At 36.6% G+C, this 15388-nt stretch overlaps 4 protein-coding genes and 2 long non-coding RNA genes across 9 annotated transcripts; 4 read left to right on the forward strand and 2 right to left on the reverse strand.

Annotated features, from left to right (window-relative positions):
* The first annotated feature begins 90 nt into the window (after positions 1-90).
* LOC145729518 (cyclin-dependent kinase-like 1) lies at positions 91-2093 on the forward strand. 2 transcript variants are annotated; one of them, XM_081980309.1, is made up of 7 exons: positions 91-397; positions 632-821; positions 871-1156; positions 1207-1314; positions 1367-1596; positions 1647-1781; positions 1835-2093. In XM_081980309.1, exons 1-7 carry the CDS (start codon positions 330-332, stop codon positions 1955-1957), a joined length of 1140 nt encoding a protein of 379 aa, XP_081836435.1. In that variant the 5' UTR covers positions 91-329; the 3' UTR covers positions 1958-2093. The 2 variants fall into 2 exon arrangements, with proteins under 2 accessions (XP_081836435.1, XP_081836436.1); XM_081980310.1 differs by having other exon boundaries at positions 1823-1961.
* A 112-nt stretch (positions 2094-2205) lies between these two features.
* LOC145729528 (uncharacterized) lies at positions 2206-2929 on the reverse strand. The gene is made up of 2 exons (XR_014178395.1): positions 2626-2929; positions 2206-2448 (listed from the first exon to the last, which is right to left on the reverse strand). It is a non-coding gene; the product is annotated as an uncharacterized LOC145729528 (long non-coding RNA).
* Positions 2930-3617: 688 nt separating this feature from the next.
* On the forward strand, positions 3618-4629 carry LOC145729524 (peritrophin-1-like). Its single transcript, XM_081980317.1, has 4 exons — positions 3618-3772; positions 3822-4073; positions 4121-4250; positions 4299-4629. The coding sequence occupies exons 1-4, from the start codon at positions 3715-3717 to the stop codon at positions 4438-4440; spliced, it is 582 nt and encodes a 193-aa protein (XP_081836443.1). The 5' UTR covers positions 3618-3714; the 3' UTR covers positions 4441-4629.
* A 2151-nt stretch (positions 4630-6780) lies between these two features.
* LOC145729471 (uncharacterized) lies at positions 6781-8749 on the forward strand. 2 transcript variants are annotated; one of them, XM_081980265.1, is made up of 6 exons: positions 6781-6939; positions 7001-7218; positions 7255-7350; positions 7659-8277; positions 8335-8386; positions 8443-8749. In XM_081980265.1, the coding sequence occupies exons 1-6, from the start codon at positions 6867-6869 to the stop codon at positions 8585-8587; spliced, it is 1203 nt and encodes a 400-aa protein (XP_081836391.1). In that variant the 5' UTR covers positions 6781-6866; the 3' UTR covers positions 8588-8749. The 2 variants fall into 2 exon arrangements, with proteins under 2 accessions (XP_081836391.1, XP_081836390.1); XM_081980264.1 differs by having other exon boundaries at positions 7001-7350.
* On the reverse strand, positions 8740-15340 carry LOC145729479 (uncharacterized). 2 transcript variants are annotated; one of them, XM_081980275.1, is made up of 6 exons: positions 14133-15340; positions 13793-14080; positions 13454-13599; positions 11728-13397; positions 9125-9308; positions 8740-9071 (listed from the first exon to the last, which is right to left on the reverse strand). In XM_081980275.1, exons 1-4 carry the CDS (start codon positions 14202-14204, stop codon positions 13166-13168), a joined length of 738 nt encoding a protein of 245 aa, XP_081836401.1. In that variant the 5' UTR covers positions 14205-15340; the 3' UTR covers positions 8740-9071; positions 9125-9308; positions 11728-13165. The 2 variants fall into 2 exon arrangements, with proteins under 2 accessions (XP_081836401.1, XP_081836400.1); XM_081980274.1 differs by having other exon boundaries at positions 13778-14080.
* Positions 9733-11987, forward strand: LOC145729497 (uncharacterized). The gene is made up of 3 exons (XR_014178382.1): positions 9733-9864; positions 9932-10045; positions 11836-11987. It is a non-coding gene; the product is annotated as an uncharacterized LOC145729497 (long non-coding RNA).
* Positions 15341-15388: the final 48 nt, after the last annotated feature.

The following is a 15388-nucleotide window of genomic DNA, read 5'->3' on the forward strand; positions in this document are numbered from 1 at the left end:
ACGGCCTAAAAATAGACAACTATTATGTGTGAAACCTGATATACTTTAATACAAATTATTTTCTAGATTCAATATTCTAGAAAAAATAGAAAAGTGTGGCAGTTTATTGAAACATTCTACCAAAAAAGTTTTTAGTATAAAGTTAAAATAAAACTAATTTCAAACTGATCAATTACTGTAATATAATATGAAAACTCAAAGAATCACCCACTGTACTGAAGAACTAATATTGAATAAAGTGGTCGCTATGACTACCATAACTAGTCAACACACAAACTAATCACACTTACAATGTCGCTAATAATAACCAGTTTAGTGAAAATAGTCTAATGGAGAAATGGCTGACAGGGAGTAAACTGTGGTTGTTCGGCAACCAGGTGCAATTACTATCAAAACGGTAAGTAACATCAGAATAGTCACTTACAGATAATTAACATGAAGTAAAATTCTAAGCTGTAAAAGTTACTTAACATATTAATTCATTGAAGTGTACACACAAACAATTTTGTCGCTCAATAATATCCCAGGATCACAACAAATTATGTAGAGGCAAGTTCAAGGTCCCAAGTAGTGAAATCCCCATTATATACCAATTTCCACATTGATTTCTAAATTATTAATACACGAACAGGAACCGAACATCATCTAAAGCGATGGAACGTTACGAAAAAATTAGCAAAATCGGTGAAGGTAGTTATGGAGTAGTGTACAAATGCAAGAACCGCGACACCGGAGAAATAGTGGCTATAAAGAAATTCACAGAAAGCGAGGAAGATCCATTAATACGGAAAATTGCACTTAGAGAAATCCGATTGTTGAAGGTACCATACTAATCCCACCAAGCAACAAAAACTGATTAAATTTTTCTAGAATCTGAAGCATCCCAACTTAGTTAACCTGCTGGAGGTGTTTCGAAGAAAGAGGCGCCTACACTTGGTGCTGGAGTATTGCGAAAGAACCGTATTGAACGAGCTGGAAAAACACCCCCGAGGAGTACCTGAATTGGTGACCAAACAAATCATCTGGCAGACCATACAAGGAGTGTCGTACTGCCACCAACACGGATGCATTCACCGGGATATTAAGCCTGAAAACATACTTTTAACATCATCAGGAGTGGTGAAGCTGTGCGATTTTGGTTTTGCCCGGATGCTTAGTAAGTTGCTTTACCTATTCAAATTGCTAAATTATGACTAATTAAATTAGATCCTGGAGAAAACTACACAGATTATGTGGCAACAAGATGGTACCGTTCTCCTGAACTTTTAGTTGGCGACACTCAGTATGGTACTCCTGTTGATATATGGGCTATAGGTATTTGCTACAAAATTTAACCTTAAAAAATGATTTAATGAGTTTGGTTTAGGATGCGTTATGGCTGAGCTGATAAAGGGCGAAGCCCTATGGCCAGGAAAATCCGACGTGGACCAACTCTATCTAATCAGATGCACTGTGGGTGATTTACTGCCGCGTCACATGCAGGCTTTTAAAAGCAACGATTTTTTTCAAGGAGTTATTTTACCTCAGCCCCAACAGCTTATTCCTTTAGAGGTTAAACTGCCCATGTGTGGCTCAGTTATCATTGATTTTCTAAAGGTAGCAACATTTAGTGTCTTGAAATGGTTGTTTAAACTTGGACATTTCAGAAATGTCTGGATAAAGATCCAGCAAAGAGGTGGACTTGCACTGAGCTTATGAACCATCCCTACTTTGAAGACTTTACCTTTAAAATTGAAGATAATGAGGAGAAGGAAGAAAAACTGTCAAGAAACCGATCAAGGGTGAGTCACCAAAAAAAAAACTCAAGCAACCCAATATTTAGTAATTTTTGCAGAACTCCAGTAATGGAGGTTCCACATCTTTACCACAACTGACATTGAGCAATAAATCCATAAGTCCACAGCAAAACAATCAGAATCAGACCAAGTCCAAGTTGGATCACCTACCAACCATTTGACAAAAGTTTAACTTTTTCAAATAGGTTATATTGTTTTGCACTAACGTTTAAAACCCCACAACAAATAACTGTGCTTTAAGAATTGTAAATACTTTTAGTCTGCAAGAATACACTAAACTGTACATAAGAAAATTAGGTAGAAAGTGTTTGACATATTTTTGTATGAGGTAGGTAATTGTTCTAATTTCTGTATTGGTGTCTCACTCTATTTATAACAATTTGCACATAACAGGTCAATAAAGTTGTAATTGCATTTAAATATAAATATATTAATTTCTACCCCAAAAGTTACTATACAGAACAATCCATATTTACAAAAACAATAAAAAAATCATGTTTAATAATTTATTAAGTCTGACCTGCTTGGACAGCTTCTTGGAGATGTCTGCTGGTCCAGAGTACCTATTCTCCTGGTGTCTCTAACTATGTGCAGATGGGTCACTGTTTGTAGTATTTTGTCCTACCAGTTTCTTTTTCCCTTCCGTAATCATCTAAAATACATTTTTATTGTTAAAAAAGTGTTATGATTATCTTTAGGTTGATTTTTTTCTAGTTGTATCAACAGTTGATTGAAAATTGAAACCACTTTTTCTCTATTAATAAATGACTTATCACGTATTTGGATTGGCAAAAAGATAATCTGGAACGTTCTAAAGGATCATTCTCACCGTCCAAATTGGCAGAGTCTTTTTATCCCCAGGATTGACAACATCTTCATTTTGTTGCAGTCTCAACCAACCCCAGTGAATGCCTACAATCAACTGTACACCAACAATTAAGGGGGTATATTGTTTTAGGAACTTTCTAAAACCAGTGAAACTCATGACTAAACAGCTTAAGGAAACCCAGAACAAACAAGAATTATTTATATTTGTTTAATAATAAATTGATATAACATGCAAAACACTGACATAACTACAAAATTTAAGGTTATGTGCATGTTATGTGAAGGTGACTGTTGTCGTCTGTCATTTTTTGTTACAGTAAAAATCAAACAAAATTGAGATGACGTCAAGAAAGAATTTTGAAAATTACCTAGAATTATTTTGGGACTGTCAGAGACCCCTATATACGATGGAAAACTTTCCAAAAACTGCCTGAACTGCTGAAAAAGTACCTTTAAGTACCCTAAACTTTCTAGAATTGTTTAAAATTGCCAAAACCGTTTAGAATAATTTTGAAAATACCATGTTCTTTTAAATACTACTGAATAAAGTCACAAACGACGCTCTAACCTACATATTAATGATTTTTACAAATTCATAAATACTGTTCCTTGAATGGAAATTTTTCGACAAAGCATTTAACTCTCTAGAAATTTTTGCCACCGGAAATTTTACAGTTTGTTGCATTTCTTACATACCTTAACACTAAAAGGATATTAGAAAGATTGTTAGGGATTTCTTTTTATTGCCTCATAGCGCGTGACTGCAAAAATGCAGCACGTTTTAATATTAAAATTAATTGTTATTGTGCATGTTTCATAGAAACAATTGTTTTCAAAATAGTAGATAGTCAGAAAAAGGGGTAAATTTTCTGTATAAACTGCTGTTTATACTAACCCTAAGGAGAAATGTAGATGACTTTTGAATTCCGCTGATCTAATCTCGTCAGGAAATTTTAGCGTTAATTCCTTTATCCGTAGTTAATCGTTTCCTCCCAATTTGTAAATTGATAACGAGGCAATACTGTGATATATAAAATCGAACAGCAATTGATCGTAAATTGAAATACCATTCGAATTCCTATCTGGCAACATGACACCCGCAGGCCTATTCAACGTGCTGTTTTTCCTAAGTTGCGCTGCAACTTCAAGTAAGTTTAATATAAAGTTTTTTTAACAAATTAGTATTTTTTTATTAAGTTTCAGCTTCAGTACTGATCAATTCGAATCGAATTGACTGCTCAGACGACCGTGTCATTCTCCACCCCCACCCTACTGATTGCACTCTGTATTTGCAATGCGAACATGGTAGATTGATTGAAAGGCAATGTGCTCCTGGTACTGAATTCAGCCCTTCGTTGCGTCTGTGCGTTCACCTTTGGCAATCCGATTGTCAGGCGAAAGAACCCATCACGACTTTAGACCCAATCACTGAAACCACCGAAACTGATGGTCAGTACCCAAGTAAATATCAACAACTTTCATAACGCTTAATACAGGTACCACCACTGGTGAAGAAGATGTCACTCCAGCAACTGAGGAGGCCAGTGGCAATTATTACTCCCCAGACGATGACAGTGATGGTCACATTGATGTTCGAGTTAGCTGGAACTTTTGCGCTCCTGACAGGTAACTTAACTGTCAGTCCCAAAAAGTGGTTTTAATTGTTTTGGTAAGGTTTTTCCTGATGGCAAGTGTGGAAAATTGTTTCACCTACGTTATTTGCAATTATGGCGAAGCCATCGTCAGACAATGTCCACCTGGAGAGTTCTTTGATTCCTGGTCCAAGACTTGTTCCCAGAACCACAGATCCTGTTAAGCTGGAGATTTTGAGTCTAAAACTTTAATCATATCATTGTTTAGAAGACGGAAGAGTCATAGGAGAGGAAATTAACAAATTATAGAATTTAAATATGATATATTGAAAATCTGATGAGTGTTGTATATGAAGTAATATCTAATAGTTTTAGTAATGGTACAATAAAAATTATCAACATTAAGAACTTAAGACCGTTTCTTCTATTAACCCTTAATACTTCTATAGTCTTTTGAGACAACTGTCAAAGTCATGGCAACTGTGACTTCAAAAATGTCAAAACTCGGCACTGTAACATTTCTGAGTGATAAACTACACTGTACACCGCCCTCTGTACAAGAAAGCCAAGAAGGTGCATGCCAAAAATTCCAATATGGCCGATATATGGGTTTGACAGTTTGCATTTGTTTGTATTGTGGAAATTGAGTTTTTCGATGATTAAATTAATTTTTAAGGTTTAAAGTCAAGACTTGGGATTACTTGCCGTAAGTAATTTTTGTTTGCTATTATATATTGTTGTTTATATGTTTATTGTTCTAGTGAAAGTGTAGTTTGTGTTCATTTTATTGTGTTATCACTATTGTTATTGTTCCTTCATTGTTCTATAATTTGTTGTTGGTTTTTTAACTTAAATTCTATTGCCTCTACAATATGCCGTCCACTTGTTGTTTGCCAAATTGTAAAAGCAATTTGGTGAAAGGCCCAAAAGTGTCAGTCTTTTACTTTCCAAAAGACCCTGCTCGAACCCAACAGTGGTTGAAAGCTTTGAACTGGAATGATTTTACTCCAACACGATACTCAGTGGTAAGTACAATATGCTTTCTCATTCAGTAAACTTATTGCCTCTTACATACATAGGTATGTGAGTTACATTTTGAGGCCGCCTGTATTTTGAGAGCAACAAAGGTTTACTCTGAAAAAACAGGACAGCTTTTAGAAGTTCCATTGGCACATTTACATTTTAAAAGAAAGGTCTTGGTAATAATATAAAACCCATTTACCAGTTTTGCTTACCTAGCTTCAAGGATTTCCAAATTTTCTTTGATTGAGCAGTTTTCACATTAGTTTGTTGTACTTTCCAGGACAAAAGGTTCTAACCAAACTTGCTTTGGCTGGAAATTGGGTATAAAAAGCCATATCTATACATATCTGGATCAGGAATGAAGCGTTCTTTGATTTTTCACGCACAACTTCTAATCAACTACACGAAAAAATAAAAAAAAACATATTTTCTACTGCATCTGCATAGGTTTGTGTGCAAAACGAAAACCGCTAAATGACCGATAACGCCGCCATTAAAAGTGACATTCTAGGCTTTCTTGTACAGAGGGCGGTGCACTGTAGCATTGAAACAAGAGCCAAATTTTAAATTTTTGACAGTTTAGACATGATATTCTACTTTTCTGATCGTTGTTCGTAGCAGAAAAACCAACTTGACGAGTGGCCATCGTAACCATAACACACACACACACACAAAACCAACTTAATAGTGCTTCAAATGTCAACTGTCAGAATGTCCGTCATCAATTTATAAATGGCTTCGGTGACAGTCCGTAGTGGATTATAGAGAAATGAAGTGACCTGGATGGGATATACGATATTTTGAATATGGAGTGTGCGATAACCCCCTTTTGTACTGTCGTAAAATCAGCCGACAATTCAGGTCCATTGAGTACAAATGTGCCTAGAAACCTGAAACTACAGCTTGTGTCAAGAATAGTTATTATTATACTACGATTTAAAATACTACTAATTTTTTTCCTTGCCTCTTATCTTCCCAACAATAAAATGACAATATTTTCATTCTCTAATATGCATTATTCAAAAACTTGACGGGCACGTGTGATAAAGGGAATAAAATAATCTCCAGTATCAAAACAGTAAATTTAAAGTTTATTTAATTTAATGTACTATTAATTCCTTCTCCATTCATAGTTTATGTTTAAATCCCACATTTTACGGGATTTATGTGCAGTTTTTGTTGTTATTTTCAGTTGCTTATTAGATATTAATATTACTTTCTGTAAGTCCAGCTTGAATGTACCAACAAGGCTTGTTGTTCAAAAATGACTTCTCTGATTGGTATTTCCACCAGACTATAAGCTACTTAATCATTACCACGTATTTTGCTTTGTTTTGTCTAATTTAAATTATTTTTTCGGCAATCGGCTTAACTTAATCCGAACCCCCAAAGTGCATTTACTTCAAATCTCCTAAGCCAAAGGCAAATAAGGAAAAATTCTACTAGAACTCAGGAGAACCCGATATCGGCGACCAATATAATGCCAGGGATTACACTTTTACAACTCCAAGGCACCACAACAATTAAATTATTTATTACATCCGATTTTAATCGACTCTCGTGCTAATTGATATAAAAATCATCGAGGAGCGGTTTCAAGTGATCACTTTCCTACTGTTTAATCAAGATGAAGGGTGTTATTGAAAGTGTTCTGGTGGTCGTTCTAGCTCTAGCGGTCAGCGTGGAATCGAGACACATACGTAAGTGAAATAGCAACTTCATAGGGATATAGTATATAGCACCAGGTTGGATATTTTCTAGGAGTGCGTCGCGACACCACTGATATCGATTGCTCTGTGGAGGAGAACAGTGAAATTTTACACGCTCATCCCACTGATTGTACTCAATACATTAAATGCGACAATGGAGTGGCTGTAGAACGCCCTTGTGCCGATGGAACTGAGTTTAGTCCTACGGAACAAGTATGCGTTTTTCCTGAAGATTCTGGTTGCACAGCCTCATCTGATGATGATGATGATGAAGATAGCGAAAGTGAAGAAGATAGCGAAAGTGAAGAAGATAGCGAAAGTGAAGAAGATAGCGATAGTGATGAGGAAATCAATGAAGATGAGGCTATTGATGACAGTGAGGAAAGTGAAGATGATGCTGAGGTTGGTCTTAATGCTAAATCACTCTAAAATATTACAGAAAAACCCCATTTAATCCTATTCGTCGGGCAATTTAAATCTCGTCAAGTACGTGAATGTGTTATCGCCGATCGGATTTACTGTGTGGGTTTTCGGATAATGCTTCTTTATTAGGTGCTGTAAATGTTCAATATGTGATTACGTGCTAATTTTTCTGGGATTATTTACGTGTATGCAAACGACGTTGCCGTTTCCTTACACTTTCTTGTGCGAGTCAAACATTTACTTAATTAAACTTGCTCAACTAGAGTTAAAAAACACGATATTATCAGGTTGAAGTACCGGAAGTAACTACTCGTCCTAGTAATACCACTACTGAACTACCAACCACAGTGACGATACCCGGTTCTACAGGGGATTCTGCCCCAGAAGGTAACTTGACAACACCTGGTGTTCCTGACGCTCCACCAGCGGCTGATACCACGATAGTTGAGGAACCAGCAACTCCACCTACTTCCACCGACAGTACTGCCCCAGAAGGTAACTTGACAACACCTGGTGTTCCTGACGCTCCACCAGCGGCTAATACCACGATAGTTGAGGAACCAGCAACTCCACCCAGTACCACCGACGAACCTGAAACATCAGCACCGCCAGTAGTGGCTACTGATGGACCTGGGTCGTCGCCACCAGCACCAGAAGTTACCAGTGAAGATGCTAGTACTGCAGGAGAAACTACCGTTGTAACTACGGAAATCACCACTGATGGTACAACCACAGAAGTGACTTCTGAAGCTAGCACTACCGTGGAAACAACTGAGGACGGTAGTACCACTTTAGTACCTAGTACTATTGGAGATGTATCTAGTACAGTTGGTAGTGACGGGGAAAGTACTACGGTGTGCGTGGTAGTGAACAGTATACCAGTGGAGGCGATTATAGGAACAGAAGGTAAAAATTGTAATTTTAATTCTGTAAAATCAAAAACTTAAACTTTTTCTCTTATAGCCGCTGACGAGCTGCAAGCAGCTATAGTTCGGTGTTTCACACAACAATCCAGGTAAATTCAGCTCTGTGACAAATCGATTAAAGTACTCAATTGATTGTATTATACAGGGTGCTCATCCCAGTGGCCTCAGAATGCAGCACATACATTGAATGCGACGGTGGTCAATTTTCTATTCAAACCTGCGAAGATGGTGAATCTTTTGATGCTACAACAGCTCAGTGCGTTTCAGGAAATTCCTGCATCACTTCCTAAACCCCATTTGGCTTAACATGAAATGTTTGTAAATAGATTCAAAATTAAAGTAGATTGTAATTGATTTTATGCATTAATATTGTAGGATATTTTACCTTCTGGAGGTTATTAGGAAATTTGTATTTTCGGATTGGCAGTAAAACGAGAATATATTTAAGCAAATCGATTCTTTTATTGTTGATCATACTAAAGACACTACCGTTTAGGGATGACAAAATAATACTGATAGAACGGAAGACATGGTCAACCAGGAACCTTCCCAGACGTTATAGTAATTATAATGTTTTAACAGTTTCTCTTAGTTTTAATACTCTGGGAGGTTAACAACTAAACTACTTAGGCCTGGAAATCCCTTTCCGCCTTCAATATCTCGTAAACGATTGCTCGCATGTCGTCCGGATTCAGTTCCACGTCCTGGATAGCGGCCGGATGAAGTTTGCTGTAAAACAAACCGGACGGTTCCGGTATCGACCTTTTGCCATATCTATTAAAAAAAACTTGTTATCTCTACTTTAGGTGGTACTAAACGGTACTAACATCGGATTGCTGGTGTACGTTTTAATGCACTCAACATAACTTTTGAGTTCCTTAACGGTCTTGAAAAAACCGCCGTTCTCAGGCCGAGGGCACTTAATTTCCAGCTCGGAATGGCACAAGGCGAAAATCAACAACGATGCTAGAATGAACAGTGTTGCCTGTGACATCACTATGCGTGGTTATTCTGTAATAAATAAACCTTCACTAGTACTACAAATTGATTGAGCGTATAGCTTATCTAGGCACATACACAAGTTCATGGGTATCCTGATAAACAGGGAAAAGTGAACATAACCTCTTTACTGTAATCAAACAGTTGTTCTAGCTTACATACTTATGTTTTCCAGTTTTTTGTAGTTGTATAGTTTCAACTAAAACTTTACGGACTACTATAACACGGACGTAATAAACTTGTTGAGTAAACGTGGAAGGATTGGTTTGCTCATCTCTAGCAGAAAGAAAAAGTTACCTACATCTCTACTCTGTCAGTCTGTCAAATTTCTGTCTAGTTCTAGTTCAAAATGGCTGCCCAAACAACAATTTGGAGAAAAGTGTGTGGTTTTTAATGCATTTTTGCCCTTAAAAGTAAAAGTTAACTGCTAATATTAGTTTAAAAAAGTGTGCCACCCTAGCACAACAAATTCCAGGGTTTTTGTCGTTGTGTGGCTTACCGGTCTGGATCTAAGTCAAGCATACAGCACGACGTACTAACAGAGCGCTATTCTACACACAGTTTACATGTAAGTATTATAAATTTAATGATATACCAGACAAAATACATCAAATTCACTATAACCCACATGAAAGGTACCAAAAAGAGTTCCAGTTTACTTAAAACGTTGGTGGCACAAAATGGTGACTGTTTTGAAGAGGCTTGTGTACATTAGAGGTGGCGGATGTGAGGTCATCATCAGAAATATGGTAAGTTTTTGTTAAATATTTATAATTCAGAGTCCTAAAAGTGTTATTAAGTGGAAAATAGTCCGATTATGGTAAATGCTGCTTAGGGCCCTCTGTTTTTGCACTCAAAATGGCTGCCAACTGAATTTTGACAAGAAATTAGTGTTTGATGGCTTACAATCACAGTTTTAAGCAGTCAGGTGGTTTATAGTTTTGATTGATATTGAGAACGATTTAGAATAGTTTTTAGGGTTGCTTGCTTAGTAAAATTAAGTGGAGTTGTGTATGCAGAAAGCACATCAGGGCTATTCTAACGCATCTAACAAACACTGGGTAATCAGAAAAGTGTATGTAAACCACAAAAAAGTATAAACATTAATGTGGCATCACAATCTTGACAACTGTCACGTCATCATCAATGCAATCGTGGTGAGCAAGACCATTTATTAACTCTACTAACCTTGCTCTAACATGACGTCAGGGACACAGTATCTGCATGACAAAAAATGAGCGTTCTAAACTTAAGTGATATTATTATAACCCCTCGATTATTATCGACATAATTGTGGGCGTACAGACTAATTTATCAAATTGAAACTTTCACAACCAACCACTTTAGAGGGTCTAATTTCGTTTTTTACTCCCCTCGCCACTGTGTATGTGTATAACTTTAGCTAACCCCAGGATTTCAAAGAGTTAACTCTCCCTAGTGATTTGTTGATTCAGACGATTAAATCGGATGCATTAACTCAAATGTTAATGATAAATTTATTCCTAAATACGTTACCATCACATTTTATTTGAATTATTACTGGCGCTGGTTTATTTCCGGTTATTAATTGAATTGTTTAGGTGGGCGTTTAATGTCGTTGCCCTGTATCAGTTTGGGCTTTAAACCTGAATCGAATGATAACAGCATAATTTTACTAAGTACGACACACACTTTATCTATTTATATAATATTTGGTTTAGCCTTGCACTATAAATACAAAATTGTGGTGATAAACATGTGTGCTTATGAAGGATTGCAGCATAAATTGGTGTATTTTTGCCAGATCGGTTTTAATTGAATTATAGACGTTAATTACCCAAATAGCACAACCACTACAGATAATCCTTTCTTTATTAGGTTAAATAAGGCTAATGTTGTATTCCTTATCGAATGGTGGATTAGTGCAGATAATTGAACCATATGCACCAATATATTATTTATTTGGGAATTTCAAAATTCTGCTAATAATTGGAAATGCGATTTAATTATATCTTAATCATCACTGACCAGTTTCCATTTGAATTGAAATGTATTGCAATGTCCCATTTAGTTTAGAATAATTTGCGCAGTTGACGTGATTTTGGTTCATCTATTTTCAGTTTAAGTTGGGATGAATGACAGTCGCAATATTGGTTCATTTGAATGAAATCTGACAAGTGGGTGTGGTGATTTAGTCTGTCATAAGGTTTAAATTTAGTTTAACGTTATCGATATTTTTTCCAATAAATTGATTTTGGGAAAAATCGCACTGAAAGTTTATTCACTTTTAGTAAACTACTTTAAGTCACTATAAACCAAAAAAAAAGTTTTCTTCTATAGCAAAATTTCAAGTAAAATAGCCTAATAATGCAAAAATGCTATGTGACAAAATAACGAAGCAAACGTCCCTTTTAACTTTGAATTTTGTTATCAACAACTAAAAAAAACTCACCTTTAGGTATTCTAGCTGAAAACTGAAAGAAACAAACACTCGATTTGCACTGTATGCTTTCTGGAGCCGGTATCTCAAAATTTTCGATTGACTTTTGACGTTCAACAGGTGAAGCGGAATAAGAACGGACGCCATGGCTTTCCGGCTTTTATAAGCGTCGCGACGCCCCAGCTTCGAATGCATCAATGCCTGCCGACGCCGCTGATTTGTCCGCAGTTATCTACGCGTTTTTTTACTCATCTTTGTTTATTAGAAATTGGTTTTTGTTTCTTTCAGTGAATTTGACTGTGACGTCACGATTAACGCACCCTAAATTTAGATTTGATTTAAATTTTTGGGTAGGCGGAAAGTCATTAGGTCAGTCTCTTAATTGCGGAAAAAATTACTTTTCTTTATCGATTATTTCATTAAAAAAATAAACCCTATTTATGAAGCTTTTTGGGTAAAGTTTACAGTATGGACATAATATAAATGGTGTGAGGAGGCGTTGCTGCATTTTTGGGACGTGAATCAGTTATTTTAGAAACTGCGTTTTTTTAGAAAGAAGTGAGCCACCCTGTATTAGTGAGTAAACGTACCTACGTAGGAGGTCGCTATCTCGATTACAGACAGTTAAATGGAATGTAATATAGTAATCCGGATGAAATACAGTATGACAATAATATATTGACTCCACATGCTACTAGATAATTTTGCGGATTATCCATGCTTTTACAAAACGTAGGAATTCTTATTCTCATCGTATTATCATCAGGTTTTACGATGTTCACACGATTTTAAACTATCTGACAAAGCAGAACTTTACTTGGATCCTGGATCTTATGGTGCATGGTGAACTAATAGGTCTGTTCGCAGAGGCAATCCCTGACTAGTTTCCAACTCAGAAACAGTAAATGTCAAGTTTCATTGGTTGAATACTAACGTGACTATGACGTTTTCTGACTTACGTACGTATCTATTTCTCTGATTACTAGTTGGAGATTCCCTCTGCGAACAGACCTATTGTAATCAGTAGCACAAGGCTACAATTTGACATTATTATTTAATTTACATTGAAAAGCCATGATATCAAACGGACATTTCTTTACTGTTTTCTTCCTCACACTGTTTTCATAAAGATTTTTCTACTAAATTGATCGAAATAGGATGAGTCATAACAAAAAAGTGTTACTATCAGTATTTATTAAATGAATTGAGTATTTTGGTGTCATGGAACATTTTTAGTTTTTATCAAAACAAACCTAAATTTAGGAGTTTACACACGTTTGCTCTTTGAAAATTCACGGCTAATATCAAACAGATTAGTAATAGCGATTGGGAAACCACCAAAAACAAACTGTAAATCCGTCTGGTTTATTTGTTAAAAAAAAGCGTTTCACCTAAACAGGTGATAAAAATACTTGAATTATTAGTCAAATTGGGATTGAGTTGCCTAAATTTAGGCCAAACCGGGTTTGCGGCAACAACCGCATAGTTTATGCTGCGATAGCCTGGATTTGTCGTACTTCACCACGGTGTCAACTGGAAAGTTCACGGTCAACTTCAGGGAACCCCTGGACAGGGAAATATGGTTCGGGTGTTGCGGTAATGTTGTCACTGGACGTTCTTTGAACTGGACCGCTGACCTAGTTTTTGGTTCTGGTGGTTCTTTAGTCTTGGGTGGTACAGACCTGAAAGTCGTTTAATTGCCTGTTTTGATTCCGGTGGAGGTGTAAACACAACTCACTTGCTCCTCTGTCTTGCCACCGGTTTCTTCTGGGGTTCCCAAGGAACTCTCTCCTCTGACACGCGCACCTTCTCCACCATCCTCAAAGGTGAACAAGCAACGCATTTCAGTTTCCTACATCGTGGTTTTCCGTTCAAAGGGTTTTCCTGCAGTTTCATAGTCATCAGGATGCCTATTCTTGAAACAAGGGAAGGGAGTTATCAAGAGAAGGGTATGCAGAATGTGACAGCCATTATCAAGTCTTCTGTCACATTCTATCAGCACTTCACTTGAGAATCCTGTTTCCTGCTTTCAAGAATTAGCACCCTGAACACATTTACTTACAATATCGGTTAATACCTGAATAACGCCCTCATCCTCACTCAACTGGTCATCATCTGTCAAACCGATACCAGAATCAACAGGGCGGTATACTCCTACCCTGTTTAAGAACGTTGGCTGGGGTGGAAGGTAATTGTCCAGCCAATGATTGGTCATGATGTGTCTCAGTCTTTTCAACAATATCAGATTGTCTCTCTCGATTTTCTCGGATCTCTCGCTCTCTTTTTGGAGTTTTTTCATTTTGACAGCCACGTGAGGCCGGTATGGCGGTGATTTGGTGTCTATGACCGGGGTAGCAGTTCGAACCTACAGTTAAACAATCACCATCACTCTGTTCAACTATAGTTCAAAGTCAAACCTTCTTTTTGTGATGCTCGTACTTTCTCAACTCCCATGGACGTATCAATAAATTATCTCTGGTAGAGATCATCTCTCTCGTGAGACTTTCTTAAACTAGCTTAAATCGGGTGTGTGTAAACCTGTGGTTGCCAGGTGGATTTGTTGAATACGAGGGTGAATTTATTGATTTACGCCTATACAGGGTTAAAGTAGAAAATGTACTGACTAAACCACAAGAACTAAATAATACTCCAATCAACTACAGGGAGTGTCTTTGTCCTTTGGTGTCATTACACCATTTGACTCGCCTTAAAAAAAACAAATTAATTTTTTCCAAGAGGCTTCCCTGTTATTTCAGATCCTCCCTCTATAATTAATACCCAAACGAAGGAACAAAAATGTTATGAAAATAAGAAAAGAAAATTACCCCCTGTTGCCACGTTGTTTGTTTATATATTTTGCTCTCCCATATGATTAATCCTTTTCCATTTTCGAGTAATTGAGGTCACGTTCTCCCTCATCTATCCAATATGTTGGAATGAAAGTTTGTTTTGTCTATCTACACATTTAGGGCATAAAAGTTGCTCCAGAGCGTGCCCCTTAATCCCTAAGAACATACACTTGTGCATATAGTGTTGTTTATGGTACACGTAGGTATCAAATATTTACAGCACTTGATATTTACATCGGTCTAATCAATTTGGTTATCGTAATTGAGCGAATTTTGTTATTGTTTGTGGGTGTTTGCGTATTTTACCTATAGTTTATATAGCTACTACAGAAATTTTCTTTATTACATTCTCATGTGCACTATATTTTATAGCTTTATGGCTTGAGCGCTCAAGGTGACGTATATGTTTGCCACACCATCTTTTTACCATTGACAAAATAAGTTGTTAACAAATATTATTAAGAAAGAATCTGTCTGTTTGGATTTAAAAATAATAACAATTAATAAGTAAATCATGCTGAAATATCCAGGAAAGTTTGTGCGACACTCAACGGATATTAACAAATTTCTCTTAAATCAATAGTTTTGTGTTTTGAATTAGTTGCTAATACTGCTTGTAGATGGCGCTTGTGCAACTGGTTTGCTTTACGTATGTGACCAAATCACGTGAAAGCTATCAGACGTGCTAACGAAGCGGCCATGTGATCAGCTCCCATGTTTCGTTTCTCAAGCTTGATAACAAAAATAAGCATTTCTTCTGTATTATCCTCGTCAAAACCAAGGCAGTTGATTAAAACTATAAAACAACATAGGAAACTTTTTAG

The sequence above is a fragment of the Ips typographus genome, linkage group LG5 (assembly GCF_016097725.1).
Source record: "Ips typographus isolate SLU linkage group LG5, UJ_Ityp_2.0, whole genome shotgun sequence".
Taxonomy (NCBI): domain Eukaryota; kingdom Metazoa; phylum Arthropoda; class Insecta; order Coleoptera; family Curculionidae; genus Ips; species Ips typographus.